Genomic DNA, 12,901 nt, shown 5'->3' on the forward strand with positions numbered 1-12,901 from the left:
ACTAGCAAACTGAATCCACTAGAATATAAAAGGATTATACACCATGACTAAGTTGCATTTACCCCAGGAATGCAAGATTATTTAAATATATGAAAATCAATCAAGACAACATACTATTAGAGAAATAAAGTGGGGTGGGGGTGGATCACAAGATCATCTCAATAGATGGAAAATACTCAACAAACTAGGAATAGCAGGGAATTGTCTTAACCTGATAAAGGGCATGTATAAAAACTTCATAGCTAACATCATATTTAATGGTAAAAGACTGAAAGTTTTCTTTTTAAGGTCAGGAACAAGACAAAACTGTCCTCACTTGTCACTTCTATTCAGTATTGTACTGGAGGTTCTGGACAGGGCAATTAAGCAAGAAAAAGAAATGAAAGGCAACCACACTGAAAAAGAAGAAAACTAACTTTACTTTCAGATGACATAATCTTCCATAAAGAAAACTAAGAAATCCAAAAAAATTATTTAATCTAATAATTGTCTGCAACAATGCTACAGATCAATTGTAGAAATATCTGTTTTATTGTATTTTTATACACTTACAAACTGAAAAGTTTGAAAGTGAAATTAAGAAAAAAATACCAAATACAATAGCAACAGAAAGAATAAAACATTTAACAATACATTTAACCAAAGAAATGCAAGATTTGTACATTGAAAACTACAAAACGTTGTTAAAAGGAATTAATGAAAAGGCATCTGTATTCATGGATTGGAAGACTTAATATTAAAATAGCAATTCATCCCAACTGATCTGCAAATTCAATGCAATCAAATTCCAAAAGACTTTTTTTATAGGAATAGACAAGCAGATCCTAAAATTCATGTTTAGAAACAGAGGGCTCAGATTAGGCAACACAATCTTGATAAAGAAAAACAGAGTTGGAGTACTGACAATTCCCAATTTCAAAACCTACTTCAAAGTTACAGTAATCAAACCATGTGCCATTGTCATAAGGATAGACATATAGACCATGGAATAGAATTAGGTCTAGAAATAATACCATACATCTATGATCAATTGATATTCAACAAGGGTGTCAAGAAGTTTAACTGGGGAAATAGTCTTTTCAACAAATGGTGCTGGGATAGCTTGATATTCACATGCAGAAGGATAAATCTGGACCCATACTTCACACCATATATAAAAATTAACTAAAAAAGGATCAAAAATCTAAAGGTAAGAGCTAAAATTACAAAAATGTTAGAAGAATATATAGATGTACATCCTCATGACTTCAGATTAGACAACAGTTTCTTATATATGACACCTAAAGCTTAAGCAACTAACAGAAAAAAAAAGATATACTGGACATTATCAAAAAAACTGCTGTGCCTCAAATGACACCGTCAAGAAAGTGAAGAGACAACCCACAGAACAGTGGAAAATATTTGAGAATCATATGTCTGATAAGGATCTCATACCCAGAACACATAAATAACTCTTACAATTCTACCATTAAAAAAAAACCCTCAATTTAAAAGTGGGCAAATGATTTGAATAGACATTTTCCATAGAAAGTATATGAGTAGCTAATAAGCACATGAAAAGAACACCGAAAGTCATAAGGGAAATGCAAAACAAAACCACAAAGAGCTACCACTTCACATCAACTAGGAGGATAATAAAGAAAATGATGTATTAACCTATATTGGTGAGGAGAGTAACTAGAATACACTGCTGGTAGAAATGTAAAATAGTACAGTAGCTCTGGAAAAAGTCTAGCAATTCCTTAAAAGGTTAAATATACATTTATCATATGACTAAAAAATCAACTCCTAGATACATACCAAAGAGAAATTAAAACATGTTTATACAAAAACATATACAAATGTTCATAGCAGCACTATTCATAACAGCAAAAGAGTGGAAATAAGCTGAAGATCCATCAACTGATGAGTATGAATATGTGGTATGCAATTTAATATTATTCAGCCATAAAAAGAAGTAAAGGACTGACATATGCTACAATATGGATGAACCTTAAAAACGTACGCTAAGTGAAAGAAGTCAGACACTAAAAGGCACATTATGTGATTGCATTTAAATGAAATGTCCAGAATAGACAAATATACAGAGAAAGAAAGTAGATTCGTGGTTTTCAGGTGTTAGAGGGAAGGATGAACAGGTAGTGACTGTTAAAGGGTATGGAATTTTGTCTTGGGGTAATTAAAGTGTTCTGGAATTATATGATGGTAATAGTTGCACACCTACTGACTATACTAGAAACCACTGAATTGTACACTTTAAAATGAAGGATTTTATGTCATATGAGTTATACGTCAATAAACAAACAAAGTAGTTAGAACTAATTAGATGAGCTGAAATATAATTTACACAAATTCTTCACATCTCTGTATGTACAAAATTCATAATATTACTTTATCCTTGCTCTCATCAAAAAAGTACAATTTTTTCCCACCATTTGAACATGCATTGGCATGAAGATTTTTTCAGAACAGTGGAATTCAGAAGTAATGGTATGGAAATTTTGAGCTTAGGCCTCAAGAGGCATATATACTCTGCTCTCTCCTTCTTGGAATTCTATTCTAAACATATATGTATAGCATCCCAGTCTACACCACCAGAGGATGATAGGCCAAATACAGCAGAGAACAATCATTTGCAGCCTGAGGACCCCTAGATCAAGCAATCAGCTCAAACCACCAGATGTGTGAGTAAAGAATTCTGAGATCATCCAAAACCAGTCAAGCTGCCAGATAAATGGAGCTACAAGAGAAAAATCAAGATAGACTGGTAGAAGAACTGCCTAGCAGAATTCAGCAAAATAGATGATGCAGAATCATGTGTAAAACTGTTTTAATACAGTGAACCTCGTGTGCTATGTTAAATAACAATAACTAATTAAAAAATAGGTTTAAGAGAAAACTGGAAACATCTAAAGAAAGAATTAGTGAATCAAAATATAGATCAGAGGAGGTGCAAGGATATAAAATACAGACAAGACAGTAAGAAAACTTAGGAACATGGTGAAAAAGCCTAACATAAGTGAATCAAACTTTTAGAAATACAGACTAGAGTGACACAATGGGACAGATGCAATATTTGAAGAGATAATGGCAGAAAACTTTACAAACATGATGAAAAATACATGTCACAATTTAAAAAAGAAAGATGATACTTAGGTACATCACACTAAAATTGCTAACATCCAAAAACTAAGAAAAATATATATTTTAAAAGGTCAGAGGGAAGAAAAAGACATATTACTTTCAAAGGAGAAACAATAAAACTGACAGAGGAATTCTTAAGAGAAAGTAGAAGCCAGAGAAAAGGAAATTACATCTTCAAATTATTGAAAAAAAATGTATCTGTCAACTTAGAATGCTATTACCAGTAAAAATATCCTTCAAATATGAAGATACACACATACATAATAAAAACTTTTTTAGATGTATAAAAGCTAATTTATAGCCCAATTGAGAAACACACTACTTTAAAATGTTACATAAAGTTCATCAAGCTAAAGAAATGTTATAGCAAAAGGAAATTCAGATCAATAGGGAAAAATGAAGATCACAGAAAATGGTCAATACATGGGTAAATAGAAAGATTTTTTTTATTATTATGATTTCTTTATAAGAAAATTGTCTTTTTAAAGTAAAAAAAATAATGTAATGTGTGGTTAATAACATATATAGAAGTAAAATATATGGCAGTAATCACACAAAGGACAGGAAAAGAGCAAATGGAATTACACTTTTGTAATATTCTTACCTTATACATGAAGTAGTATAATATTGATTCAAGGTAGACTGTGATAAGATAAAGATGACTATTACAATCACTACAGCAGTCACTAAAAAAAACACAAAAGAGGTATAGCTAAAAATCCAATAAAAGTGATAAAAGTGGACTTTAAAAACACTCAATTAATCTAAAAAAAGGCAAAAGGAGGAACAAACAACAGAGAAAAAATAAAGGAAATTTTTTAATTGATACCATGATGGTAGGACTAAATTCAATATTACCAATATTATATTAAATCTAAATTGACTAAACAATTTGATAAAAGACAGAGATTATCAGAATAGATTTTAAAAACACATCAACAACAACAATAAAAAAAGACATTTATGCTGCTTACAAGAGATTCACTGTAAATAAAAACACATAGAAGATTTCCACTTCTGCCCATGAAGGTTTAACTGCTGTGAGAACTGACCTCTAGTGTAAACATAAGAAAACTGAACAAAATATATGAAACAACTACTTTCAAGTATAACAGGCAGCTCAGGATTGGCATCCCTGAGAAAAAGAAGACAAAATATGACTGCCCTGGCTTGCTATCTGGAGGCAGATTTGAGGATGCAGCCCAGGGAGGAAAACCCAAACCCTCGTTTAGTTGAGGAACCAAAGAGCAAAGTTCAGGGAGGCCATGGTGGTTAGACTTTGTGAGGCAAAATACTAGAGAAGAGAGAGTTGCACACAGCAATCTATAGACAGGTCCCCTTGAATCTTTGGTTAAATAATGAATTGAACACAGTGTGAAACTCTATGAAGCTGGAGAAAGAACCATCAGAAAAAAGTAAGTAAAACAATGTCAGGAACTCACGTAGGACTAGGAATACCTTATACTCCCAAGAGTCAAAGTGGAGAGACCTTTTAATACAAAGAGCATTGTATGGAGAACACAGAAAGGCACTGTCTTAGTAGTGGAAGTAAATTAGCACTGAACTTAGGGCTGCTATGTACAGGCCATGACAAATATTAAAAACAATTTTTGAAGTAACACAACTGAATGCCAGAATAAAGTCCAACACACTTAAAGAAATAGAACAAAATTGAATAAGCTACAAAAAAATCACAATGTCCAGGATAATACCACCAAAAATAACCAACCTGGAAATTTTGATCCATAATCAGTTAAAAAATATATATATATATATATATATATATATATACACACACGCGCCAATAGAAACAGAAAGAAATGGCATACCAATTGGGATGAGTAGAGAAGGATTTTTAAAACAGCTATTAAAAGTATGCCCCATATACTCGAGAATACAGAGTAAAATATCAACATAAGAAGAAGAGAAATAGAAAATATAAAAATGACTAAAATTCAATTTCTAAGATTAAAATATATATACAAAATTTAAAATAAATTTAATAAGGAAAAAATTGTCTTTTCAACAAATGGTGCTTATAGCCATGAACAAAAGAATTAAGCTGGATCCCTATCTCACACCACACACAAAAATTAACTCAGATCAAAGACCTAAATGTAAGAGCTAAAACTACTAAAGCCTGAAGAGAAAACATAGGTGAAAACCTTTGGGATCTTTTATTATACATGATTTCACAGGCATGAAACCAACAGCACAAGAGAGAAGAGAAAAAATAGATAAAACATGAAAATTTAAAACTTTGGTGGGGACGTCCCTGATGGCACAGTGGTTAAGAATCTACCTGCCAATGCAGGGGACACAGGTTCAATCCCTGGTCCAGGAAGATACCACATGCCGCAGAGCAACTAAGCCCATGCGCCACAACTAGTGAGCCTGTGCTCTAGAGTCTGCGAGCCACAACTACTGAGCCCGCGTGCCACAACTACTGAAGCCCGCGTGCCTAGAGCCCATGCTCCTGAACAAGAGAAGCCACTGCAATGAGAAGCCCGCGTACCGCAAGGAAGAGTAGCTCCCCCTCGCCACAACTAGAGAAAGCCCTTGCACAGCAATGAAAACCCAACACAGCCAAAAATAAATAAATAAATTTATTGAAAAGAAAAAACTTTTGTGCTTCAAAGGGCACTATCAAGAAAGTGAAAGACAACCCACAGAATGGGTGAAAATAATTGCAAATAAATCTTTAGTAAGGGACATATTCAGAATATATAGAGAACACTCACAGTTCAATAATAAAAAGACAAATACCCCAATTAAACAATGTGCAAAGAATCCGATAGACATTTCTCAAAAGAAGAAATACTAATAGCTAATAAACACATGAAAAGATGTTCAACATCATTAGCTACCAAATGGCTGCAAATCAAAACCACAATGAGATACTACTTCACACCCACAAGGATGACTACAATCAAAACGATGCAAATGGAATATTACTCAGCGATAAAAAGAAACAAAATTGTGTTACTTGTAGTGAGGTGGATGGACCTAGAGTCTGTCACAGAGAGTGAAGTAAATCAGAAAGAAAAAAATACAGTATGCTAATGCATATATATGGATCTAAAACAAACAAACAATGGTGCTGATGAACCTAGTTGCAAGGCAGGAATAAAGATGTAGACATAGAGAATGGACTTGAGGACATGGAGTGGGAGGGGGAAGCTGGGGAAAAGTGAGAGTAGCATCGACATATATACACTACCAAATGTAAAATAGTTAGCTAGTGGGAAGAAGCAGCACAGCACAGGGAGATCAGCTCCGTGCTTTGTGATGACCCATAAGGAGGGTGGGAGGGAGGCTCAAGAGGGAGGGGATATGGGGACATGTGTATGCATATGGCTGATTCACTTTGTTGTGCAACAGAAACTAACACAGTATTGTGAAGCAATTATCCTGCAATAAAGATCTATTAAAAAAAAAAGACGTGAAATAAGCAATGTTGGCAAGGATGTAGAGCAATTGTAACCCTCATACACTGCTGGTGGAAATGTAAAATAACACAGCAGCTTTGAAACAGTCAGGCAGTTCCTCAAAAGGTTAAACATAGTTACCATATGACCTAGGTATTCCATTCCCAAGGTAATGAAAATATGTCCACACATAAACTTGTACATGAATATTCATAGATGCATTATTTTAAAAACCAAAAATTAGAAACACTCAAATGTTCATCAAATGATGAATGAATAAACAAAATGTAGTACAGTCATACAATGGAATATTATTTGGTAATAAAAAGAAATGAAGCACTGCTATATGCCACAACATGGATAAACCTTGAAAACACTATGCAGTGTGAAAGAAGCCAGTAAAAGAAGACTACAATTATATGACTCAATTTATATAAAATGTTCAGGATATGTAAATCCATAGCTGACAAGGGCGGGGGGTGGTTCAACAGGCCATGACTGCTAATAAGTACAAGGTTTCTTTGAAAGATGATAGAAGTGTTTTTAAACTGACTGTAGTGATGGTTGTATAACTCTGAATACTAAAAACCACTGAGTTATACACTATAAATGGGTAAACTGTATGGTATGATGGTTAGTCTTATGCTTTGATGAAGCTGGGTTATAGTACCTCAGGTATTTAATCAAACACTAATGGCCTCCTCCTGAGTGTGGCAGGGACCTGAACATATGATGGGATAGTCATTCTGATGATTAGGTTGTTACATGGCACAGTTGGCTTTCAGAAAGGGACATCATCCTGGATGGACTCAGTCAGATGATCCCTTAAAGGGCATTAGTCTCTACTTGAAGGAGATTCAAAGTGTGAGTGATCCCATTTCAGTTGTCGAGACTCTACAAGGCGAGTTCTGGAGACGGAAGGGGGATGAGGGAGAGAACGTGAGCATTCTTTCAGAGCCGAAGGGGTCACGGGCTGACAGCCAACTAGAAAACAGTCACCTCAGCCCTACAACTGCAAGGCACTGAGTTGTGCCAACATGTGAATGAGCTTGGAAGCAGATTCTTTTCTAGAGGGCTGGTCAAATATTTTGTAAAATGTCCTTCAATGTGGTTTTGTCTAATGTTTTCTGACGACTAAACCGGTTATAGATTTGGGGGAAGGATACCACAGAAGTGAGGTGCCCTTCTCACCACATCATATCAGGGGGTATGTGATATTAACATGACTTATTACTGGTGTTGCTAACCTTGATCACTTGTTTATGGTGATGTCGCCTTACATCCTCCACTGTAAAGTTACAGTTTTTCCACATCTACACTCTATTCATTAGGAGTCACCACGTCCAACTCACACTCAAGGGGAGAGAAATTAAGCTCCACTTCCTAGGGGAATGAGTGTCAAGGTACTTGTGGACATATGTTCAAGCCACCACAGTAATTGATAAATATTTTTGAGGAAGGTATTTGGAAGCTACACAAATATATTTTTTCTCCTTAAAGTTTCACCCACTAATTTGAACATTCTTAAGAAGACTATTCTTACAGCACTTATTACTGTGGGGTTCTAACAGCAATTTTTTTATTTTCCTCATTCATTCTACATTTATTATTTGGAATTTTCTGTAAGGAATATTTATCCATTCTCACCCATTTATTATCTATTCAATCACTTAAATCACTACAGAATCATGGATATGTATTCTGTTCTTTGGGTTACAACCCAACACAATCATTATTTTTTGCCCAGATTTGACCCATTAAGAACTCTTTCTGGTTGGCTGTGTCCCTTTGACATGCTCCCATCATCCTTTATTTTGTTTTGAGCACTTTCTTAATTTCTGACATTAAATACTTCAGGTTCACCTTGTGTTCTCCCTGCCCCAGCCCTAGAACCAGCCATTACTCCAGAGAGCCCTGGTTCCTTTCATTGGAAAATGGTATTTAGAAACCAGGATTGTGAGCACTGAATGTGCTCATTGCTACTGGGGTATCATGGCTTCCAGGCCCCCTTGGAGAACTGAGCTAGAAAATATATGTATATATACCTCTGCGTATATATATTAAATATTAAAATAAACTTGAATTCATGCTTATACTCTAAACCAATACCAGGATTCTTTTTTCTTTCTTTTCTTTTTTTTTTCTTTTGGCCATGGCGTATGGCATGTGGCATCTTAGTTCCCCAACCAGGGATCAAATCCGTGGCCCCTGCAGTGGAAGCTCGGAGTCCTAACCACTGGACCGCCAGGGAATTCCCCACAGAGTTCTTTATAGTCTTCACTCTTCACATGTTTTTTTAATAGATCTTCACTGGAGTATATAATTGTTTCACAATACTGTGTTAGCTTCTGTTGTACAACAAAGTGAATCAGCCATATGCATACATATGTCCCCATATCCCCTCCCTCTTGACCCTCCCTGGCATCCTCCTTATGGGTCATCACAAAGTACGGAGCTGATCTCCCTGTGCTATGCTGCTGCTTCCCACTAGTAACTATTTTACATTCAGTAGTGTATATATGTCCATGCCACTCTCACTTTGCCCCAACTTCCCCCTCCCACCCCGTGTCCTCAAGTCCATTCTCTATGTCTATGTCTTTCTGTGACAGTGGGAAACCCGGCTCACATTAAACACAATTAATTTATATATTTGTCCAAACCTACTAAACATATAAAGTATTGTTAGAATTGTTAATCTGTACTATGTGAGAAACAAATTTACCAATCAGAATGTAATGTTTATGTAGGTTTATTTCTTTAGTTTTACAGTATCCAGCCAAAACACTGTTTTCCAAGGTTACTTAGGTCAGCTCATTATTTTGATGATGTTATGGCATTTGTAATACAGTTAAATTTATTTCTCACAGTTTGCATTCCCTTATGGGATCCCCTGACATGCTGGTTGACTTTTTTTTTTAATTTGCCATCAGGAAAGTTCATTCTTTGTGGTATACAGCATGGTCTGACAAATGCATAGAGTCATTATGAACTACCACAGTGTCATAAAGAACAGTTCCACGGCACAAAAAATTCCATTATGAGGTCCCCTTGAAGGCAATCCCTACCTTTACTACTTCTGGCAAATAACTGATCTCTTTTCCATCTCCACAGTGCAATATGTAGCCTTTTGGTCTGGCTTCTTTCACTAAGTAAAAGGTATTTAAGATTCAGCCATGTTGTTGTATGAATCAATAGTTTGTCCCTCTTCTTGGTTTTCATATATTCCAAAGTTTATGTAGAAGTACCACATTCCCTTAGTCCATCTGGTTTCAGTGCAACACACTGTCAGTGCCGCACCTAAAGCAAGTTCTGCAGTATCTCCCCACTTTTTTGCCTCAGAATGTTCACTGGTATCATGATAAGCTATTAATCAGACATGCTGGCACAGCTCAGAAATACAATACCCCCAGAGGCATCACTCAACCATCAATGGAAGAGAGTTAGTGGATAAATTCCCCACCCCCAATCCCTGAGGGTTAACTCTGGGAAGCATTCTGCATAGTTCTTCATAGGTTCCTAGTGGGTCTGAGCTCAAATTTCCCAGTATAGTAGCCAGCCTAATAATGTACATATTATTGGTTTTTCTCCCGTCTTTGAAACTCTCTATTCCCTCAATTGTGCTTCCTAGGTTCATCTCGTAAATAAACTATCTCACCCAAGTCTTTGTGTCTCTGGAACACTCTTTCCCCAGACAGCCACATGATTCATTCCCTCATCTACCTGAGGTGTTTATTAACCATTACTTCTAAGTGAGATCTTCTCTTACCAGTCTTTTAAATTGCAAGCTTTATCCCCCTTCCTTGCTTTATTTAATAGCACTTATCACCATCTAACTTCATATACATATATATATGTGTGTAATTAATTGTATTAATTTCAACTCGAATACAGGCTCAATTAACACAGTGATTTTAGCCTACTTTTTTCATTGTTATGTCTCTAGCACGTAAAACACTCTTTGCACATAGTAGGCACGCAATAAAAATATACAGAATAAATTAATTTTTCAAGAAGGTTGATTTTATTCCATATAAGAATAGACTCCCTATTTGAAAAATTCTAAAAACTTTACTGACCTTCAAAATTGAATGGTACCAAATACCAAGGGTCAAATGACTCCATCATGGATATTATACAAAATATTCCCATACTTAGCCTGACTGGATCCTCTGAGTTGCCTTTGAATTCTAAGATAGTATAATATTATAAACAATAAAAGACTACACTACAGTATAGAAATTTGGTATGAAACCAATATTTTTTTCCTTTTAACAGTTCACATAAAACCAAATCTAACAACTATATACCATGCATCTGGTCAGCCTGTTTAATGATTCCAAACATAATACCACCTATACAACAAACATGGACATAGGAAAGAATTTTTTTAATCCTTTAAATTTGAGTCTCATTTTCATTTTTTTTGTGTGAAATCTTTATTATAAGAAAGGAAAGTAATTCTTGGTGTCCTTGAGCAGAAGCTAAAATTGCTTTCATCACATTTTTATTACCTGGACACTGGATAAAGGACCACTCATAGTTCTTCTCTTTAGGACAAACACTGGTGTCAAGAACCATCTCATTATTTTGCATTCCAACAAGCTTCATTGGTCCCCGGGAAGACCCTTCAATGCAGTGTCCTCTTCCTGTATTACTAGGATCGTTGCACCAGCCACAACCAGGCTGTTCCAAACATTGTCCACAGGTTCTCAATCCAGAACAATTTTGAGCTGCATGGCAGGAACGTCATTAACAAGTATGTTATACGACTTTATATTCAAATAGAATTGCAAGCTAACAGAAAAATAAATATCTGAAAAAAGACAGTAAAAAGTCATCTATAGTTAACGTAAACATTTTATGTAATAATAAGAGACAGTAATTACTTCAAAAGCAAATAAAACATACATTATGAACAAAGAGGAGATGAATGGACTGACTTGAGGGTGAATAAAGGTGTGGTACCATGACAGGGAGAAAAACAAAGTCAGCATTTAAACACTCCTGAGAACTTTGCCAGTATTAAGACCTTTTGGGACTAATCCAGGGGCCTACAGACAACATTGTCTGTGATACAGAGCAATGCCAGTTGTTCTTGTTGTGCCTAGGGAGGGCCTTCAAGGGAAAAATCTGCATCTTCCTGTGAATGTCCAGTGTAAGTCATGCTTACCCACTCCCTGGGATAGCTGAACCCACCTGGACTGCCTCTCATGGACAATGCTCTTCCCAAGGGTCCAAGATACTAGCATTTGCCTGCCATGTGATGTTTAACAGCAATCTCACTCAAAGAGCCAAACTGAATGGGAATATGGAAACTGGATACTCCGCCTTAGCAGGCAACCAGGAGGACAGGCTCTCTCTGACTTTCAGGGCTGCAGAATATCACCTCAAGAATCACTCACTGAAGCTCAACCTTTTTTTGTTTAACTGACGTATAGACTATGAGCCTCAACTAAGCCTGCGAATACTGTGATGTCTTTTCCAAGGATGAACATATTACAGTCTGCCATAATAGTCATAATAGCTGCTATGTGATGTTTCAGATTTTTAATTCACAATCATAGTACCTTATATCAGGCTGAGACTTTTTAAAATTAGTTTCACTGATGTTTTGCTAGCAAAGGTACACTTTGTCTTGGGACTTATTTATCCATATAAGATAGTGCATAGGTGCAAAGTACCATGAATGATGCCTTCTAATGGCATGCTAGAAAAACCTCAGAGGGAAAAAAAAAAACGGTAGACTTCTGGCAGTCTCAATTTCATTTTTGTCATGGTAATAACTTAACTGCCACTCAGTGTTTTAATATTACTGGAAACAGAAATGTTCCTCAGAAAGCTGCAAATAAGAATAGTGCAAGCTTCTCAGTGAACATCAGGAACTCAATATAGCAGGCTGTGCAGGGATAATACAATACTGGTTTAAAGAATTCATCAATTACAGGATGATTTGTTGTTATGAATTTTTTCAGTGCTGAGCACTTCACAGACTGGATGTAAGAAAGTGAAGAATGAGTACCATCTCCTATATTTCCTTAATAATAAATTTAAAAGGAAGAATATTCTTTGAGTCATTGAACACAAGTCATTAATGTTAACCCTGTAGATAAATAATGTAGTGATATGAACATACTTCTTTCTGAAATTTTTTTAAGCAGTAAATGGTGTTAAATGGCACTTCATTTAAAATATCCTTAGATAACTGAATATTTTATATATTACCATACTCCTCCCTAGACTTTTTGCTGTGAAATATTTCTCTTTTATCTGTGATTGTAGCTAGCCCACAGTATCATTGACTAGATTATTCTAATTGTCTTCAAAACTAT

General features: G+C 35.5%; 1 protein-coding gene across 1 annotated transcript in view; it reads right to left on the reverse strand.

Annotated features, from left to right (window-relative positions):
* The window catches only part of ATRNL1 (attractin like 1), a 730,282-nt gene that overhangs the window by 518,133 nt on the left and 199,248 nt on the right, over positions 1-12,901 (reverse strand). The window contains exon 18 of the mRNA XM_060100355.1: positions 11,084-11,302. Within this exon, the coding sequence (XP_059956338.1) occupies positions 11,084-11,302 (219 nt within the window). The remainder of the gene's footprint in view (positions 1-11,083; positions 11,303-12,901) is intronic.

Source organism: Mesoplodon densirostris, chromosome 1 (genome assembly GCF_025265405.1).
Source record: "Mesoplodon densirostris isolate mMesDen1 chromosome 1, mMesDen1 primary haplotype, whole genome shotgun sequence".
Taxonomy (NCBI): Eukaryota; Metazoa; Chordata; class Mammalia; order Artiodactyla; family Ziphiidae; genus Mesoplodon; species Mesoplodon densirostris.